Genomic DNA, 19902 nt, shown 5'->3' on the forward strand with positions numbered 1-19902 from the left:
GTACAAGTTGTTCACATAGTACAACCAAGTTATGGAATTCAGAGGGATATCCACAAAAGATAAAGCATGCCAATACATCCAAACAAAACTAAAATTCCTGGAAACTGTTATCACCAGCACTTGTTGTGACATTTGTGAAGAATGTGCTGGAATAGCCTTCCTTGAATCCATGTTGGTTTGGAAGGTGGGTAAATTAGTTATTTCTTTATGCTATTAGCATAAAGAGAGGGGGGTCGCTGACAAAATAAAGGGACCTTGCTGTGGATGTGGTCTGGCTGCACTGCTCTGACCCAAGGTAATGGGTAAGATGTAGGGATGACCCATCATCCAGGAGCCAAGAAAAGGAGGGGTGGTGAATGGGAGTGGAGTGCATGGGAATGAAATGGGTGGGAGTGGATTTATGCCTTTTAACTTTAGCTACCTCCATTGTAAGGAGGAAAAAGCCCTTGGTATATGTATGCATGTATTAGCCTGTTCATCCATATTGGTAATGAAATTGGCCTGCATGATGATGGGTTTCCTGGTGGTTTGTTTGGCTTTAAAATGGATATCATATGGGTTCTCCTCCAGACTGAAGGAATTTTGTTGCACAGTCAAAAGTAATTGAAAGTATTGGTCAAAGCCTTCATTGCATGTGGACCATGATTAAAACACTACATACAAATAAAACCCTTTTAACACCTCTACCATCTCAGCACCTTATGTACAAAGGGTCATCCCTTTTTCCCTGCCAAACTTCTTGAGTCAAATGCAATGCTGCAAAACATAGCCCTTCCACAGCAGGGGCCAGTAACCAGATCTGATTTATCTCACTCACTTCATTACAGAATAATGGGGGTAACACATACCATTAAATCTATCTTCAAATCTCTTTATTGGAATAAACTGCCAACTATGGAATGATTCAATTTGAATTTCCATATGACAAAATCACTTAATTTGTACATATGAAAAAATATATACATTGTATATGGCAGCAGTATCAAAAGAATCCATTCTGTTCAATCCTGTATCACTAAAAGCTTGTATGAAATAACTAAAATATTCCTGAATGAAAAAATAGAGAGATAACATGTTCTGCTTCTTTTCATTTTACTTGTATTTGACATTATTCATTCACATCACACAATTTGCTGTACTAATCTAAAAATATCTATCAATCGGTTATGTTTGACAGTGCTACATGATAATCTCATATAGAGTCTGGTATTACAAATGTTGCATATGCTCTCATTAAGCAATTGACTAGTTTGTATTTCCTAGGCCAACTTCACTTTGTCAAGATTGTTTTTACTCTTGCAGTATCACATTATTTTCATCTCTTCAACGAGTGTGACATCATATTTTACTGTACTGTACTCTATCCATTACTGGATATTATATTACACTATAAATCTATCTATATACCAAGGGCTTCTCCATTATAACTGAGGTAGCCAAGTCACACTATAGATAAAGTGATCAATATAATATTCTCTGTAGTTCTGCCTATTCTTAGTCTTTACAATACTGTGGTGATGCAGTTGCTATTCTATTCTTTAGTTCTGATAACCGATCTGTCCTTATGGCTTCTCTAATACTTTTGAAGAATTCAAGCCAATGGTGCAAATTATGACTGAAATAGATATGATAGTATACTAGTAAGTGCAAGTAATATAAAATGATATTTTCAATATGCATGACACTCTTATAGGAAAAAAAATACTTGTATTATGTAGCTACAAGATTACTTACATCATTAACAACACTGGTCCCAGAAGTTCATTCACATTTACAAGATGGTGAATGTATGATCGTGAGAATGAACTACAAGTGTAACAAGTACAGTCTTCCAAAATTGGTGTTTGAACTGAAAAGTTACTGAAAAAAATAATGTGGCACAAAATTAATTTTTTACAGAAATTTTGAAAAAAAATATATAATAACAACAACAACAATAATAATATCCATAATAATAATAATATATACATACATACACCAAGGGCTTTTTCCCCCTTTCCAGGGAGGTAGCCAAAGTCAAAGACATAATTCCATTCCCACCTATTTCATCACCACATACTCCACTCCCATTTACACCCCTCCCTCCCTCTTTTCTTGGCTCCTCCTTGATGATGGGTCATCCCTGCATCTCACCCACTGCCCTGATTTAGAAGCAATGCAACAAGACATGGCACATCCACAGCAAGGCCACTTTATCTAATTGGTGACTCCCCTCTCCATCCCTTCATGCAGACAAAGAGAAGGTGAGGAGAAATCCCTTCAGGCTGTGTCAAAATATCATTCACACATACTCCCTCAACCCACCATCCCCATTCACTCCCTTCCATGCATCACAGCATCATCCATGCATGACCATTCTCCACTAATCCCTATCTTCTGTCTTCTCCCTTCTTTCCTCAGACATTCCTCTCTTTCCCAATGCCCCTTTTACCTCATCCATCCATCTCATCCTTGGTCACCCCCTCATGTTCACCCCACTTCTGCCTTCCATACTTCTTTTACTAATTTTTCTTCACTAATTCTTTCCATGTGTCCAAACTATCCCAATACTCTTTCATGTTTCATGTTCATCATGTTCTTAAAAAAAAATCATTAGCCTCTTCAGTTCAATGACTCCTACATAGACATCATGAGGCACGAATGGGTACATGAGGATCCCGGCATCGGCGTCTTGATTATACTATTTTCATTTTTTTTTTTTTTTTTTTCAATGTACCTGAGTTATCCCCGGATTCTGTGAACTGATTTGATCATGTTTTCTGTGTTTATTATTACTCAGGGAAAGGGGGACAAGTGTGAGTGTAGTAGTTTCAAAGGGATCAGCTTGTTGAGTGTAGTTGGGAAGGCTTATGGGAGGGTCTTGATTGAGAGGATCAGGAGAGGAACAGAGGAAGTAATTGGAGACGAACAGTGTGGTTTTAGGACTGGTAGGGGTTGTGTAGATCAGATTTTTGTGGTAAGACAGATATGTGAGAAAGCTATAGGAAAAGGTAAGGATGTTTTTGGGGCTTTTATGGATTTGGAAAAGGCTTATGACAGGGTAGACAGGAAGGCACTGTGGGAGGTATTGCAGATATATAGGATGGGAGGAAAGCTGTTAAAAGCAGTTAAGAGTTTTTACAAGAATAGAAGAGCTTGTGTTAGGATTAGAAATGGAGAGAGTGAATGGTTTGAGGTAAAGGTGCTTTGTCAGGAATGTGTTATGTTGCCCTGGCTGTTCAATATATATATGGGTGGGGTGGTGCGAGAAGTGAATGCAAGGGTTGGGTCAGGGGTTGGAGATAGTTAACGAAAATGGAGAAAAGTGGGAAATAAGCCAGTTGTTTGATGATGACACTGTGTTTGTAGCAGGATCAGAGGAGGGATTGAGGAAGTTAGTGACAGAGTTTATGAAGGTGTGTGAAAGAAGGAAGCTGAAGAAAATGTGGGCAAAAGTATGGTGATGAGATGTAGAAGGGGAGAGAGTGACAGCAGGCTGGAAGTGAGCATTAAGGGAGAGAGACTGGAGGAAGTGGATAGTTTTAGATACTTGGGTATGAATGTGGCAGGAAAGGGAGGAGTGGGGGTGGAGGTGGAATGTAAATTGAGAGAAGCGAGTAAATGCCTTGGTGGATTAAAAAGTGTAATGAGAAATAGACATCTGGGAATGGATGCTAAGAGGAGGTTATATGAAGGAGTGATTGTGCCAACAGCACTGTATGGGGCAGAAACATGGAACATAAGAGAAGAAGAGAGAAGGAGTTTGAATGTGTTTGAGATGAGGTGTCTGAAAAGTATGATAAGGATTACTAGGCTGGATACAATGCGAAATGAGGGGGTGAGGAAGAGAACAGGGGTGGAAAGGGAGTTGGGAGATAGGGTTGATGAAAGAGTATTAGGATGGTTTGGACACATGGAAAGAATGAGTGAAGAAAGATTAGTAAAAGAGATGTGGAAGGCAGAGGTGGATGGAGTGAATATGAGTGGGCATCCTAGGATGAGATGGATGGATGGTGTAAAATGGGCATTACGAAAGAGAGGAATGTCTTTTGAGGAAGGATGGGAGAAGACAGAAGATAGGAGTGAATGGAGAGGGATTGTGTATGGATGATGCTGTGATGCATGAGGGGGAGTGGGTGGGGCATGGGGGATGAGGAAGTATGTATGAGAAATAATTTGATGCAGCCCAAAGGGATTTCTCCCCGTCTTCTCCTTTTCTGCATGAGGGGACGGAGAGGGGGGGTCGCCGAATTGATGAAGTGGCCTTGCTGTGGATGTGCTGTGTCTTGTGACACTGCTTCTGACCCAGGGCAGTGGGCAGGATGCAGGAACGACCCATCATCCAGGAGGTGCAAAGATGAGAGGGAAGGAGGAGTATGTAGGGGATGGAATGGGTGGGAGTGGTTTCTATTCCTTTTTCTTTTTGGTTACCCCCTGTGTAAGGGGGAAAAATCCTTTGGTATATGTATGTATGTAAAAGAGAACAAGTAATTCAGCAGTGACTATATCTTATAATGAAAGTAGTGTGATGGATCGTATATATGGTATGCTGCACACAAAAATTTGACTCGCACTGAAGTGTTTAATGCATCTGGAAAGAATATTTTCAATACACTTGAAAAAAAATATATATATATATAATATATATATATATATATATATGTTTCCAAACTTTGCCCATCTTTCCCATTAACTCATTTTAAACAGAAGCAAGGAAATTTAGACCTCCCCTCCTCTCCTCACTCTTTTTTTTTTTTTTTCTTATTGAGGGGGGACCAGATGGACCTACTAGTGATAATTCCATCAGCAACCCCTTTTCTGGAGGTAAGCATTTATGTATCTAAACATCCTAATGGGACTGGAAAAATGTATCTGCACATCCATCAACCATGAGGAATAGTTATAGTGGAACTGTGGGTTCCCAGTCAGCAAACTCATAAAGCAACAATAACTATTACTGGCAGAGAAAACATTTCATCCTTTATTAATTGTATGTTTTGATAAAAGGAGCTTTTTCAAATGCAGTCTGTAAAAGGTCCAACAAGTGAAACATTGTACAATCAATAAAAGTTTCATCATAAAATGGTGTTTTCTCTGCCTAAGCTCAGTATTTACCATATTTAATCAATTACACTGAATAACCATGGCAACATCATACAACTCTAATAAAGCCCCATATTTGCCTAACCCCATTCACTTTCTCCATTCCCAACTCTCATACATGGCCTACTACAACCACTCCTCGTTTAACGACGACAATTGGGTCCAGCGCGCCGTCGTTAACCAAATTGGTCGTTAAGCGAAAGTGTATACATATACGTACATGTACTGTATGTACAATGTCCAGCAATACATGTATCTTTATTTTCGTGTATTTCCCTCTTTTATACAGTACATTAAAGCTTTATTTACTGTTTTTTACGGTGGTTATGTTCCCAAAATGACCGTATATGACCAAATCCGCGTATGCTGACATTCCATATTGAATACCGGGGTGTTTTTTTAGTTTCAACCATGGGCGCAATATAGCAATAGAAAATTAATTATTAATTTTGTAAATTAAAATGTATCAACGTAATATGCAATTTTGTGGGCAGAAATGAAAGTAAAAAATACCATGCTACAAGAAAATATGCTAATGAACGAAGTCGGAAGCATAGGATCGGGACGCCATCTTGTCGTCTGCCAACGTCTCTCACGACGACGACAACGAGGACGAGCCGAATGACATTTAATTTGCAGGTAATGATTTATCAAACACAGGTTAGATTAGTTTAGTTTAGGTTAGGCGAATTTATCATCCTTTCATTTCCTCGACATCAGCATCTATCATAACAAACATGGTGTACCATTCGTCCGACATGACTTCGTTACTTACGAAATTTGTTTTAGTACCTTTTTTTTATTTCCGCTCACAAAATTGCATGTTACATTGATACATTATAATTTACAAAATTAATAATTAATTTTCTATTGCTATATTGCGCCCTTGGTCGAAACTAAAAATTTACCACTACCGGTATATATTGTACCCCAGGTAGTTTTTCCAGCTTGCAGGATGGTAATGTAGACCTAAGCTTCAGAACACTTTACCTCACAGCTAATATCCACCGTACAAGTTCATTTATAACATCATACAAATTTGCCTCAGCCAACTTAATTATCGTACACGACGTCGTAACTTCGGGAGATTTACGTTAAACGTCTGTCATAAAGCCCGTCGTTACTCCGAGTTGTCGTTAACCGAGTAGGTCGTTAAACGAGGAGTGGGTGTACTTATGTAAGAACTTCTGATTGCATTTGTCACACTTCTTCACTACTTTATGTGTACCTACATGGGTGGGGATGAAATGGGTAGGAGTGGAATTATGCCTTTTGACTTTGGTTACCTCCCTTGTAAGGGGGAAAAACCCTTAGTGTATATATATATATATATAACCTATACAAGTTTTCTAAGTCAACCCTATCATTTGCCTTCTCCAAGTCCATGCAAAACTACTGGTCTTTCCAATCAAATAGATAAAATAAATGAAATCAAATCAAATCAAATAAGTTATCTAATAAACAGAAAAAACCTGGAACCATTTTCTTCATCTTTTACCTTTTGTCTTCTAAACAAATATCAAATCTTATTTTTTCGATACATTTGCCATCTGAAACTGCATCTTTCTGTTCATTTTCAGCACTGCAAACGGATTCATCTTCTTCAGCTACCCGCAGCTTTTTAGTCTGATGTTTGAGACTGCTGTCACTGAAAGACAAATGCATATCAACATGAAGTTATATTTATTAATTACACTAGGTGTATCTGTGTGAATACTAAGTACACAAAAATAAGAACTTTCAATCAGTCAATTCATTGCCTCAAGGTCTCTCTAAATTGAGAATCATAAGAGCTTGCCACTTGGGAAGAATACTGTGTTATTGTCTAGGTATGGCTAGAGTGGAGCAGTATAAGGTGAAATGTTTGTTTCTCTTTGTGTGATGATTGCATCTGGGACAGTGTTTAGGTGAACAGGCCTCTTTGGTGTTGGTATGGTGTTAATGCTGGATGGTTACCTGAATGAAGTCTTACAAAAGTGAAGTTACACTATAAACTATATAATTAAAACCCATTCAAACATTCTGCTTTTTACTTATAAAACAAAAGTATTTTCCAGCACCTTTCATCCCAATGGTGCTAGGATGAGAGCTGGATGAATTGATTTTGATTACAATGGGGGGGGTTCATACTTTGACTCAGCTACCCCCACCCCACCCCTATTCCCTTGGGCCTTTGTTATCTACAATAACATGGAATAACCTGACTCAAAAAAGGATACTGACGCTTAACTGGGACAGACAGTGTCAATTGGAGGATATTTGCCTACATCATGTGGTACTCTATTGTTAAATTGATTGTCTATAATCTCTATATTGTAGAATAAATTCAAAGATAGTTTGCTGAAGATTATAATATGCAAAATTGGTGACCCAAGTTTTAGTGAGTGGAAAACTTGAAGTCCCACAGCAGCTGGCTAAAGTCCTTGTGCCCTCCCACAGATCACTCTTGGAAGAAACTTAGGACTGTAATATGGGTTGTATTGGTGTGGAACCATTTCTGTCACTAGCTGGAAGTAGTAGAAGAAAGGGAACAGCTGCCAGTTGTCAGATCTCCATGTGTGAAAAGATGTAAGAAATATAGTTGAGCTATGTTTGTAGTGACCCATCTTTGTATCTTTCAGCATCAAGTTTGTTCTTAAATTCTTGTATAGTATTTGCACACACTGTTGCCTCATCCAATTTATTCCAGATATCCATTACTCTGTGTGGGAAGCTATTCTTTTTCAGATCTCTTCTATAAATATCCTTTTTGAGTTTCCTTTCATGTCCTCTTGTTTTTCTCTTGTCCCACTTTAATAAATCATCTCTATCTACGACTTCTATCCCTTTCATTTTCTGTAAATGGTAAGTAATAGAGAAAGATCTTGTGCCCAGTCCAGAGATCAAGTGTAAGCCCTTCTGGGCTCTCCTAATGGAGGTGAGGGGGTTTAAGGGTCTTAATAGGGAACTTGGCTCTCCATCTTGCCACCAATTCTCATACACACTTCTTCTCTTTCACCACTGTAGTCAACTCTTCATCCCAACACTTGCTGCCTCTCTGTCTTTTTCCTCCCATCCTCTTCATTGCAACCATCTTTGTCCACTTCAACACTTCCTCCTTGAAACACATCCATTCTTCTACTCCTGTTTCCCCTTTATCTCTCACTACCTCCCACATTTCTCTCAGCTTCTCCAGGTATTTTTTCTCTTTATACTCATTTAATTTCTTTATTCTCAGTATTTCTCTACCATTTTGATGCAGCCCGAAGGGATTTCTCCCTGTCTTCTCCTTTTCTGCATGAGGGGACGGAGAGGGGGGTCGCCAAATTTATGAGGCGGCCTTGCTGTGGATGTGCTGTGTCTTGCGACACTGCTTCTCACCCAGGGCAGTGGACAGGATGCAGGATGACCCATCATCCAGGAGGTGCCAAGATAAGAGGGAAGGAGGAGGGAGGAGGGTGGAGGGGAGTGGAATATATTGGAAATGGAATGGGTGGGAGTGGTTTCTATGCCTTTTTCTTTTTGGCGACCCTCCATGTGAGGGGGAAAAAGCCTTTGGTATATGTATGTATTTCTCTACCTCCTTCCCTTTTCATCCTATTCTATTTTTCCTTCAATCTCAATTTCCTTTCTATCAAAAATTGATCTCATAATTCCCCAATTCTCTCCCCTGAAAACATTTGAACATCTAGAGCTCTTTCAATCCTCTCTTTGAACACCATTACATAGTTCACTAAAGCCCTATCAATCACACTTTCTTACACCACCCTTTCCCATGTATACTTATACATGATTATCTTAAACATTGTGTTCACTATCATCAACTCACTTTCTAAACATATCCCCAATACTATCTCTCCTCTACAATTCTTACCTAACACCCCAAACCTCCCTACTACTCTATCTGTTGGTTCATCTCCTGCTCTAACATAGAGGTTCTCCAACATCACTATCTACATTCCTTCCAAAACTCTCTATGCACTCAAATAAATCTAAAAAGCCTACCTTTCATCTTCACTTTTCTCACTACCAAGACCATATGTACTCCCAAAAACCCATATCTTCCATCCCAATTTCACCTTCACCCACATTATATTCAATGGCACTTCCCTTGACTTCATCAAAAAATTTCCAATCTCATTACTTACCACAGAGCCACTCCTCCCCTCCCTCACCCACTCATCATTTCTGACACCCTCCTTACCATATCCATTCTCCTTCTCACAAATCACTAATCTCTTGTCTTTACTCTCATCTGTATCACAACCATTCACATTCAACCACCCAATTACTTGGATTCTGGTTTAATTACTCCTCCCAGATCCTCTTATGTCTTGACTTTTTATAGGAGGAACATACGGAGTGTAGGATCCCTAATCACTCTATCCCATTTAGTCAGTTTTTATTATATGCATGGGAGACATAATAGAAGAATTCTTTTCCCCATGTTTAGGCTGCTATCCAGATTCAAAATATCAGAACAGTACCAATAGAGAATAAGCCTGGACACAAAAGCAAATTGCCCCAGATGCAATCACCACACTGAAGACACCAAATACCTTATCCTACACTGCCCTACTATAGCCTTACCTAGCCAATATCACAATACATCTTTTTCAAGTGACTTGTGGGCCAATCTGGTGGTTGTTGCCAGTTACCTAGGAGCTGTGGGTCTCCTGTGAGAGATACCTATATCAGGGGATTGATTGATCTGGCCATTCTCATCTATTAGCTCTAAACTTCTGCCTAACTCTTTTGTAATTACTCTCTTTATCACATGCTTTGAACAACCACAGTAACATCACACAACCATGCCACAACTATACATTCAACTCAAATATACATAAAACTTCATGGAAAAATATACACAATGATACTAATGACACTGTGCCTGTAGCGAGATCAGAGGAGGGTCTAAGGAAGTTGGTGTTGTAGTTTCGGAGGGTATGTGATAAATTAAGTTGAAAATAAATGTGGATAAAAGCAAGATGAAAAGATGTACCTGGGGTCAGGGTGGTAGTGAATTGGAGGTAAGTCTTAGAGGAGAGAAATTAGAGGGAGTGGATAGTTTTATGTAATTAGGATCACAAGGATAGGGTGAGAAATGAAGAGGCGAGCAGGAGAGCAGGGGTAGCAAGGGAGCTGGCATATAGGGCTGATGAAAGATTATTGGGATGGTTTGGGCACATTGAAAGAATGAGGAAAGATTAGCAAAAAAGTGTGGAAAGCAGAGGTGGATCAAATGAACTTGAGGGAAAGACAAAAAAATGAGATGGATGGACGGGGTAAAAGGGGTTAGGACCAAAAAGGGGAATGTCTGTTGAGCAGGAAAGAGAGAGGTCAGGGGATAGGTGTGAGTGTGGAATGTTCATGAATGGACAATAATTCAATGCAGCCCAAAAGGATTTCTCATTGTCTTTCCTATTTCTCCCATGAGGGTATGAGGAGGAAGGGTAAATGAAGTGGCTGGCCCTGATGTGGATGTGCTGTGTCTTGCTGCATTGTTTCTGATCTTGGCAGTGGGAGGAAAAAAGTGATGATCCTTCATTCATGAGGAGCTAATATGAGAGGGTAAAAAACAGGTGACAGATGCAAGTGGAATTGGGTGGAAGTAGGTGCAAGCCCTAGCTGCCTACCTCCGTTAAGATAGGGAAGTATTCCTTGGTATATAGGTATATAGACAGATAAATAGACAGATAGATATATCAATAAAAGATAAATAAAAACATAAAAATATAACTAAATAAAAGACAAAATTAACAAATGAAAGAAGACAATATCATCTCCAGGTCTTCACCATCCTCTGGTTCTGAGTTAGCTGATCCACCCATAGCAGATGGGCCAGCAACCCTTATTCATAAGCTAAGACACCAAAGGTGAAAAAATAAGAGATATATCATTCAGAAACTTGGAATCATCTATAATGACATTAACTAGTTTTAATACAGGGCATTTTTTTTAAACTTACCTTTCTATTTTATTGGGAAAAATAAGAGCTCCTTTCTTTTCTGTTATGATGTGTGGAAAGGATGAGTCAAATATATCAATTCCACACTCAACCAATGATAAAACAGCAAGGGGATTCCAAGCACCAAAAGCTTGTACAGGTTTGTCCTTAGGAATAGGGTTCTGTAAAATTAAATATAAAAATAAAGGAAAGTTAAAAAAAGAACAAGAAAATCTCATAACAAAAATTCATAATTATAAACAATCACAATTTTGTTGCCACATTATCACTATATCCCACCTAGACACAAGGTATAAAGAATAAGGATTTGCATCTATATTAGCTAGGTATTTAGTTGGTGCACTTCATGTTCTGTCAACTTTGGTTCAGCTGTAAGGGGGAAAAAGCTTTTGTTATATGTATGTATGTATGTATGTATTATCTTAATCTGTGCACAGTGAATACACAGTGTAGTGACATTTGATATTCTAATGCTTAGTCCTAGTTTTGTTTATAGTCTAATTTCTTTTGAAATTTAGTTTTCGTAATTCTAATTTACACATAACAATTCATGTGCAGACAACTATGAATTAAACAAACACCCACTAGTAAATGTGAATGGTAAAACCCTTCCACTGGAAAAGAACCTCAATATCCTAGGCCTTGATTTGGATATTCACATGACCTTCAGTCCACATTTCAAAGATCTAACAGTGAAAACCAACAAGAAAATAAACATACTAAACATACAACCAACACATTAGGGACTGTTTTAGGGGTCTCCTATGAACCAGAAACACACATCATTTGTTTGTATTAGAGTTTAAGAATCTCTACTCATACAGGAATGATGATACCTTTATACTATAACTGTCCCTCCTTTAGGCTGTTCCTTTGAACCTGTCTTCATTTTGTATTTCTCACATGCTTCCCTAGTTCTACCAAGCAATCAATCCTCATATACTTACTTCTTCTCTTTTACCATCGTTTAAATTTCTCTATCCCCACCATTCATTACCACTCCTATTCCCTCCCATTCTCTTGATCCCACAAACCATCTCTGCACACATTATCACTTCCTACATGAAACATACCCATTCTTCTAATCTTGTTACTCTTCATCTCTCATTAACTTCCACACTTCTTTCTGCTTCTGGTACTCTTTCTCTTTATCCTTTTCAGCAATTTTACACCATACATCTGCATAGAAAATGCATTCACACTATTACATACATACATACATACATATATCAAGGCTTTTTCCCCCTTACAAGGGAGGTAGCCAAAAAGAAAAAGGCATAAAACCATTCCCACCCATTCCATCCCTAAATACACTCCACCTCCCTCCACCCTCCCTCTTATTTAGCACCTCCTGGATGATGGGTCATCCATGCACCTTGTCCACTGCCCTGGGTCAGAGGCAGTGTCGCAAGACACAGCCCATCCACAGCAAGGCCGCTTCATTAAATCAGTACCCCCCCCCCCTCCGTCCTCCCATGCAGAAAAAGAGAAGACGGGGAGAAATCCCTTTGGGCTGCGTAAAATATTTGTCACACAAACTACCTCACTCCCGATTCCACCTCATGCATCACTACATCATCCATATACAACCATTCTCCATTCACCCCTGTCTTCTGTCCTCTCCCATCCTTCCTCAACAGACATTCCCCTCTTCCCCAAAGCCCCCTATTATTATTTTACTATTAGTTATGATATATTTCATTGCAACCAGACAATTATTTCCTTCCTTCACCACTTTTAAATTAACATAAATCCATAACTTTTATCACATAACTACAAATAGTACATACTAGAGATGCTTCCACAAGATCTACAGGTGGAAGAAGAGTGGCAGTATCAGGCCCATTTGTATGCAAGCCCAGGAGACTGAATCCTTCCACAGCCTTTTCCTTCACTGCCTCAGCCCAGTTTTTCCTCTCTCTTAGTGAATAACCCCCTAAGAGGGGTGAAAATAGGGAAGTACCATTCAGATCCTGAAAATTTTAACATATATATATATATATATCATACATATGGGTGTCATGCACAATGTCTAAAAAAAGAAGAAGGTACAGTGATGGTGGAGTGGCTGGTGAGGTTATTTAAGAGAGGATAGAGTGCCAGAGGACTGGAGGAGTGCCTGTATAGTTCCACTTGGAAAAGGCTTATGACAGGGTAGACAGGAAAACACTGTGGAAGGTATTGCAGATATATGGGATAGAAGGAAAGCTTTTAAGAGCAGTGAAGTAGAGCTTGTATTAGAATCAGAAATGGGGAGAGTGAGTGGTTTGAGGTAAAGATGGGACTTTGTCAGGGATGTGTTATGTTGCCCTGGTTGTTCAATTTATACATGGATGGGGTGGTGCAAGAGGTAAATGCAAGGGTAATGAGTCTGAGATTGGAGATGGTTAAAGAAAATGGAGAAAAGTGGGAGATAAGCCAGTTGTTTTTTACTGACAACACTGCACTTGTAGCAGGATCAGAGGAGGGATTGAGGAGGTTATTGACGGAGTTTGGGAAGGTGTGTGAAAGGAGGAAGTTGAAGATAAATGTGGGTAAAAGTAAGGTGATATGTACAAGGGGAGAAAGTGGCAGCAGCCTGGAAGTGAGTATTAAAGGAGAGAGACTGGAGGAAGTGGATAGTTTTAGATACTTGGGTGCAAATGTGGTGGGAAAGGGAGGAGTGGAGGCGGAGGTAGAATGTAGACTGAAAGAAGCAAGTAAATGCCTTGGAGGATTATAAAGAGTAATGAGAAATAGACATTTGGAATTGATGCTATGAGGAGAGTGTACAAAGGAGTGATTGTGCCGACAGCACTGTATGGGGCAGAAACATGGAACATAAGAGAGGAAAAGAGGAGGAGTTTGAATGTGTTTGATATGAGATGCCTCAGAAGTATGATAGGGACTACTAGGCTGGATGGAGTGAGAAATGAGGAGGTGAGGAGGAAAATGGGTGGAAAGGGAGATGGGAGATACGGTTGATGAAGGAGTATCGGGATAGTTTGGATACATGGAAAGAACGAGTGAAGAAATATTAATAAAAGAGTTGTTGAAGGCATAACTAGATGGAGTGAACATGAGGGGGCAACCAAGGATAAGATGGATGGATGAGGTAAATGGGGTATTGGGAAAGAGGGGAATGTCTGCTGATGAAGGCCAGAAGAAGAGAGAAGATAAGGGTGAATGGAGAATGGTTGTGTATGGATGATGCTGTGATGCATGAAAGGGAGGTGGGGGATGGGGAGTGAGGGAGTATGTGTGAAAAATAAATTGACACAGCCCAAAGGGATTTCTCCCCGTCTTTTCCATATCTGGGATGGTGAGAGGGGGGTTGCCAATTTAATGAAGCGACTTTGCTGTGGATGTCCTGTGTCTTGCAACACTGCTTCTGACCCAGGGCAGTGGGCGAGATACAGGGGTGACCTCTCATCCAGGAGGAGCTAAGATAAGAGAGAGGGAGGGAAGTAGATGGGAGTGGAGTATGTGGGGATGGAATGGGTGGGAGTGGATTTTATGCCTTTCTTTTTTGGCTACCTCCCTTGTAAGGGGGGAAAACCCTTTGGTATATGTATGTATGTATGTATGTGTGTATGTATATATGTATGTATGTATGTATGTATATTTACTTTTATTTAGTGTAAGTACAACATCCACATTAGCAAATGTAAAATAAACCATTACAGCATTAATAAAGTATGAAATTAAAATGTAGGATAAGTTTACTTTTGACTTTCCATGATGATCAATGCATTCATCTAGGAAATACGTTGAATGGATGGTAGATTTCTGAACTCTTTTCTTGCTTGAACCCACTTCAGTATCAGCATCATTTAATGCCTCATACCAGTCAGGACACATTGCTTCAACAAGTTCTATATACCTTGTAAAAAGATATCAAAACAGGAAATAAATTAACATAAATATGTGATAAATGTAATAATTATATATTCTAATCAAGAATACCACATTCACTGAAGAACTAAAATATCAATTAATACTAAACAAATCATTCAAAGAAATACATTATTTGAATGCATTTTCCAATTTTCCATATGGCTGTTATAAAGGATCAAGAGCATCAAGATTCAAACTTGTATAAAAAGTTGGGCATCTAATTATGTAACTTGTCACAAGAGGTAAATAAGTTATAATAAACAAGTTAGTAGGGGGTTAATGAGACTATTTTCATAGATATGTGTATGTACTTTTACTCAATCACCTTTCTTATAAGATAAGAGGGAGGGTGGAGGGGTGTGGAGTGTATTCAGGGATGGAATGGGTGGGGATGATTTTATGTCTTTTCCTTTTTGGCTACCTCCCTTGTGAAAAAGCCTTGGTATATATATGTATGTATGTACCTTTCTTATAAGAGGAAAAGGGATCTTTGTTGTTAGAAATAATGGGAATCAATAATTTACATTGCAATTATTATCATGGTGATACTGTAATGCAAGAAAGAGAGGGGGTTGGGGAAGGTGGTCAAGTAGAGATTGGTAATGTGTAAATGATGTTTTGACACACCCCAAAGGGATTTCTGTCCCATCTTCTCCTCTTCTATATGAAGGGACAGAGAGGGGGGGGGTTGCCAACTAAGTGAAGCAACCTTGCTGTAGATGTGCTGTGTCTTGCTACATTGTTTCTGATCCAGAGCAGTGGGTGGGATACAGGGATGACCTGTCATCCATGAGGAGCTAACATGAGAGGGAGGAAAGGGTGGTGGGTACATGCCTTTTGACTTGGCTACCTCCCTTATATGGGGGAAAAAGCCTTTAGTATATAGATAGAATAATCTACAAGGTGATGCCATTGTAAATGAAGTTGAAACCAAGTTTGATCTATGGAAAAAAAAACTGATGAATCCCCACAAGCATATCTCTATTCCTGTATATTACAATTAAGTGAATTCTATTTATCTATATACCAAAAGGCTTCTTCCTTTTTTTTTTAAAAGGGAAGTAGACAAACAAGGCATACACCCAATCTCCACCTATCCCACATCCACTTGTTTCCCTTTTATCCTAGCTCACTGTGGTTGAAGGTTCATCCCGGCCCCTCAGCCACTGCTTGAGTCAGAAGCAATGTAGCAAGACATAGCACATCCACAGAAGGACCCAACAGCCTAAACTGGTCCCACAACTTCATCTAGATGGTGACCCTCCCTCCTCAGCCCCTTATGTGAACCTCCTTCCTCTCTTGCCTTCTCCCTTCCCTGTTTAACACATTCCTCGTTTACTCACAGTCCCCTTCACCCCATCTATCCATCTCTTTCTTGGTCTTCCTCTCAAGTTCATTCCATCCACCTCTGTCTTCTACGGTCATTCCGTCCACATACCCAAACCATCCCAGTATTCTTTCATCATCCCTATCTACAAGCTCCCTTTCTAACCCACATATTTTTCTCATCTAAATTTTCACTCTATTCATATTTATAACCACCACCATACTTCTCAAACACATACATTCCAAGTCCCTGCCCCATACAGTATTGCAGGTACAATCACCCCTTTGTATAGTCTTCACTTTGTATCCATCCCCAAATACCTATTTCTAATTATACTATTCATTCCCTCAAAACATTTACTTGCTTCTCTCACTCAACATTTTACCTCCACCCTTACAATAAGATAAATATATACTTGTTTAGAGTGGCAAAATGCAACATAACTTACTTTTCAGGAGAAATGAAATTACGGCCACCAGTTGACCAAGTGGATACTCCATCTTTATAATTGTAGCCGCTTGGTGTCTTCTTGGATGCATCCTGAAGAGTTACACACACTCCATGGGTCTGAAAGAAAAAAAAAAAATACATGCTAATGCCTATCTGTCTCCAACCTTTGGATCTTCTGCTCAGCTCAAGGTTTTGTTGCATATAGAATACATCTGAATAGGTAATGACTGTTATGACTGTTGCTGATTACTTAAGAGCCATGGATCTCCTACAAAATAGACCTGGGACAATGAGTTGAACTAGCTAAAATATAAAAATCCTAATGTGGCATCTGGTTTTAATAGCAGCCTGACTCTGACATTCTCAACATTACCTTGGATCTCTGAGAATATATCTTTGAACTCAGTCTGTAAATCATATATATTACTAATTTTGTTTCACTTTAGCCAATAATAACTACAACTGTTGCCTTGAATTCCTATCCATATACCAAGTGTCTTTTTCCCCTTTCCAGGGAGGTAGCCAAAGTCAAAAGGCACATACCCATGTTTCTATTCAAGACTAATAGAAATAATACAAGAGAGGGATGGATGGGTAGACTGTGCCTATCTAGACCTACAAAAAGCATTTGATAAGGTACCACACAAGAAATCAACGAGAAAAATAGAATCGATGATTGACTACTCTTTACATCAGCAGAGCTCAGTAAGCTTAGACAGGAGATAAAAGACCAGGCAATGGCAAGGGTTACACCTACTTCTGGTTGGGCCACACAGATGGGAGCCACCTCACATGAGTAGCTGTTGGCGTATCTAGCTGACTACAGCATGCCATCATAAAGATTACTCCAGTTAATAATTATATGATGTTGGTGAGGCTGGAGCACACCTTGGGTTTTGTTAGGAAGTTGCCCTCACTTCTCCTCCTCACTTCCTCACCTCATCTACTGGCCCATCCCATGACTTTGCTCATCTGCAAGAGGTCCCATGGGACATGCTTGTATCTATCCAGCTGCATCAGATCAACCAAAGCTTCCTTGAGGCTCACAGAGGGGACAAAGCCTCCTCTTTGAGGAAATGCATGTGGTTAGACCAGCAGCCTAAGAGTTCAAACCTCTATGACTAAGCTGCATTGGAATGGCCAATAGTTCCTTGAGGAACTCATGTGCAGTACCAGCATCAGGCCCTGTGATGACTCAACCAGCACCTCGCCTGGCCACGTGAAATGGACAACAATCTTCTGAGGAACGCATGCCCCATACTTGGTGACTCAACAATGTGAGAACATTCTGCATCCAAATTCCCAGGCATCAACTTTGACCTTGCACCAATTAAGGGCACAGATCATGACCTGACCCATGTATATAAAGACCGAATGGAACACCGAAAATTCAGATCACCTCTGAGCATCACATGGTGAGTCTAACTCGCTGCCTCTGTTGCCTTCGCCTCCTCCCCTTCCCCATAAACAGACCAAATAGGGACATCACTTGTAACACACAGTCATCACCTCCCTCACAGTCTCCCCGACCCTTATCACACTGAGAGCAAGCCCTATTATTATTGGCACCCAACTTTCATTGCTAAGATAAACAAATATTCTCTCCATCCTAACAAGTTTCATCTCTCTTATTACAGTTTATACTTTCACTGAGATGTATGAACTTGAAGAAAAGATGGTCTAAGCCAAGCCTGAATCTATAGTTGACCAATAACCACCATGAGACACTTATTGTTTTGGGCAACTTCAACACATCCATCTTCCTTTTCACAAACAAACTCCCGCTCTCTTCTTGTTTACTCTCATCTGTACCTCAACTACACACACGACTCAATTACTAGGATTTACGTTGGATTCCCCCTCCAAGATCCTCATGTCTTGACTTTTTGTAAAAAGAACAGATTGAAGGATCCCCAGTCCCATCACTACATCCTTCATAGTTGCCTTTTACAACACACATGGGAAACACGGGGGAAGATTTCTTTTCCCCCACCACATGGGGATCCAAAAGAGGTGGAATCATGGAAGTGGTAAAGGACAGGTTCAAGAGAATAGCATAAAAGTATAATCATTCCTCTAGGAGTAGAAATTTTTAACTGATGTGAGTCCATGGGGGTATCCCAAAACAGCTCCTATATCCTCCAGTATAGGAATAAAGAAACATGAAGCACAATAATAACAAAAATTGAAATGGAGAGATGCAAATTTCAGACATACAAATATCAGATGTTACAAGTAAAAACACCAAAGATTCTGTAATAACAAAGCCATATAATTTTGTGAATTACCTTCAGAGATGCAAAATTAGCAACACCCTTTTCAAATGCTTGTAAGGTCTTGATATGATCCACAAAATGTTGGCCAGGAACACTTAGGGGTATGTCCTTTGGAGCTACCAAGTGTAGAGCATCCTGAAATGACAACAGCTTTTAAATAATGTAAAAAATCTTCATTATGGAGGACATGTGAGACAAAAAGCTCAGAGTATGGTTATAGAGGATTAAACAAAATCAAAATCTAAGTTCAGTGGAAGTACACCTTGAGTATAACACATCAAGGTATAAAATAAGAAGGGATCAGTAATACAATATTGAAGCAAATTACATGTAAACGGAAAAATACAGCCTGATTCGCATTACCATATTCCAAGTCTCCAAGTTGTTGGCAATAACCACCAGTTGGACCCAATGAGCTCTTAGTGAAGACCTATACATTTATACCTTCATACTTTTCTCTATGGTTCTATACCTATGTAAGCATATGGCAGTGAAAGGGAATGTGTTTTGTCCTCTATATAATAACAGCATCTAGGACATATCTGGAAAGAGCTTCATTTTCTTGACTTTGTTTTTTAACAACTTCCAAAATCTTTATCTGCAAATGAAATTTGGATCATCATGACAAATCAGAATTAGTGGCAGACCATAGTTCATCAAGCACCAAATTGGTGATGGCACCAAAGAATATATCTTACAAAGGATTACAAAGGATTACAAAGGCAAAGCATGCCGACAGGAGACCTTTTGATCCATATCTAGGTCGGATATAAAAAAAAAAAAAAAAAAAAAAAAAAAAAAAATCATATTAAAAATAAACTAAAACTATAACAATGTAAATAACAATTAAAATACATAAATAAATGCATTGGTATAGTTGAATAACAAACAAACAGGTAAATAGTAAAGGCATCCTCAGCAGAGGTATGCAAATGTGTATCATA

At 39.2% G+C, this 19902-nt stretch overlaps 1 protein-coding gene across 2 annotated transcripts in view; it reads right to left on the reverse strand.

Moving 5' to 3' along the window:
* Positions 1-855: 855 nt before the first annotated feature.
* Positions 856-19902, reverse strand: part of LOC143038916 (queuine tRNA-ribosyltransferase accessory subunit 2) — a 27279-nt gene continuing 8232 nt past the window's right edge. For both annotated transcript variants that reach the window (XM_076208659.1, XM_076208660.1), the window contains exons 3-10: positions 18971-19093; positions 16681-16799; positions 14735-14891; positions 12820-13002; positions 11030-11190; positions 6581-6730; positions 1735-1860; positions 856-1615 (exon numbers count right to left, since the gene is read on the reverse strand). In XM_076208659.1, the coding sequence (XP_076064774.1) occupies positions 1495-1615; positions 1735-1860; positions 6581-6730; positions 11030-11190; positions 12820-13002; positions 14735-14891; positions 16681-16799; positions 18971-19093 (1140 nt within the window). In that variant the 3' untranslated portion in view covers positions 856-1494. The remainder of the gene's footprint in view (positions 1616-1734; positions 1861-6580; positions 6731-11029; positions 11191-12819; positions 13003-14734; positions 14892-16680; positions 16800-18970; positions 19094-19902) is intronic.

This window comes from Oratosquilla oratoria, chromosome 25 (genome assembly GCF_046742065.1).
Source record: "Oratosquilla oratoria isolate Oo_2021 chromosome 25, ASM4674206v1, whole genome shotgun sequence".
Classification (NCBI taxonomy): Eukaryota; Metazoa; Arthropoda; class Malacostraca; order Stomatopoda; family Squillidae; genus Oratosquilla; species Oratosquilla oratoria.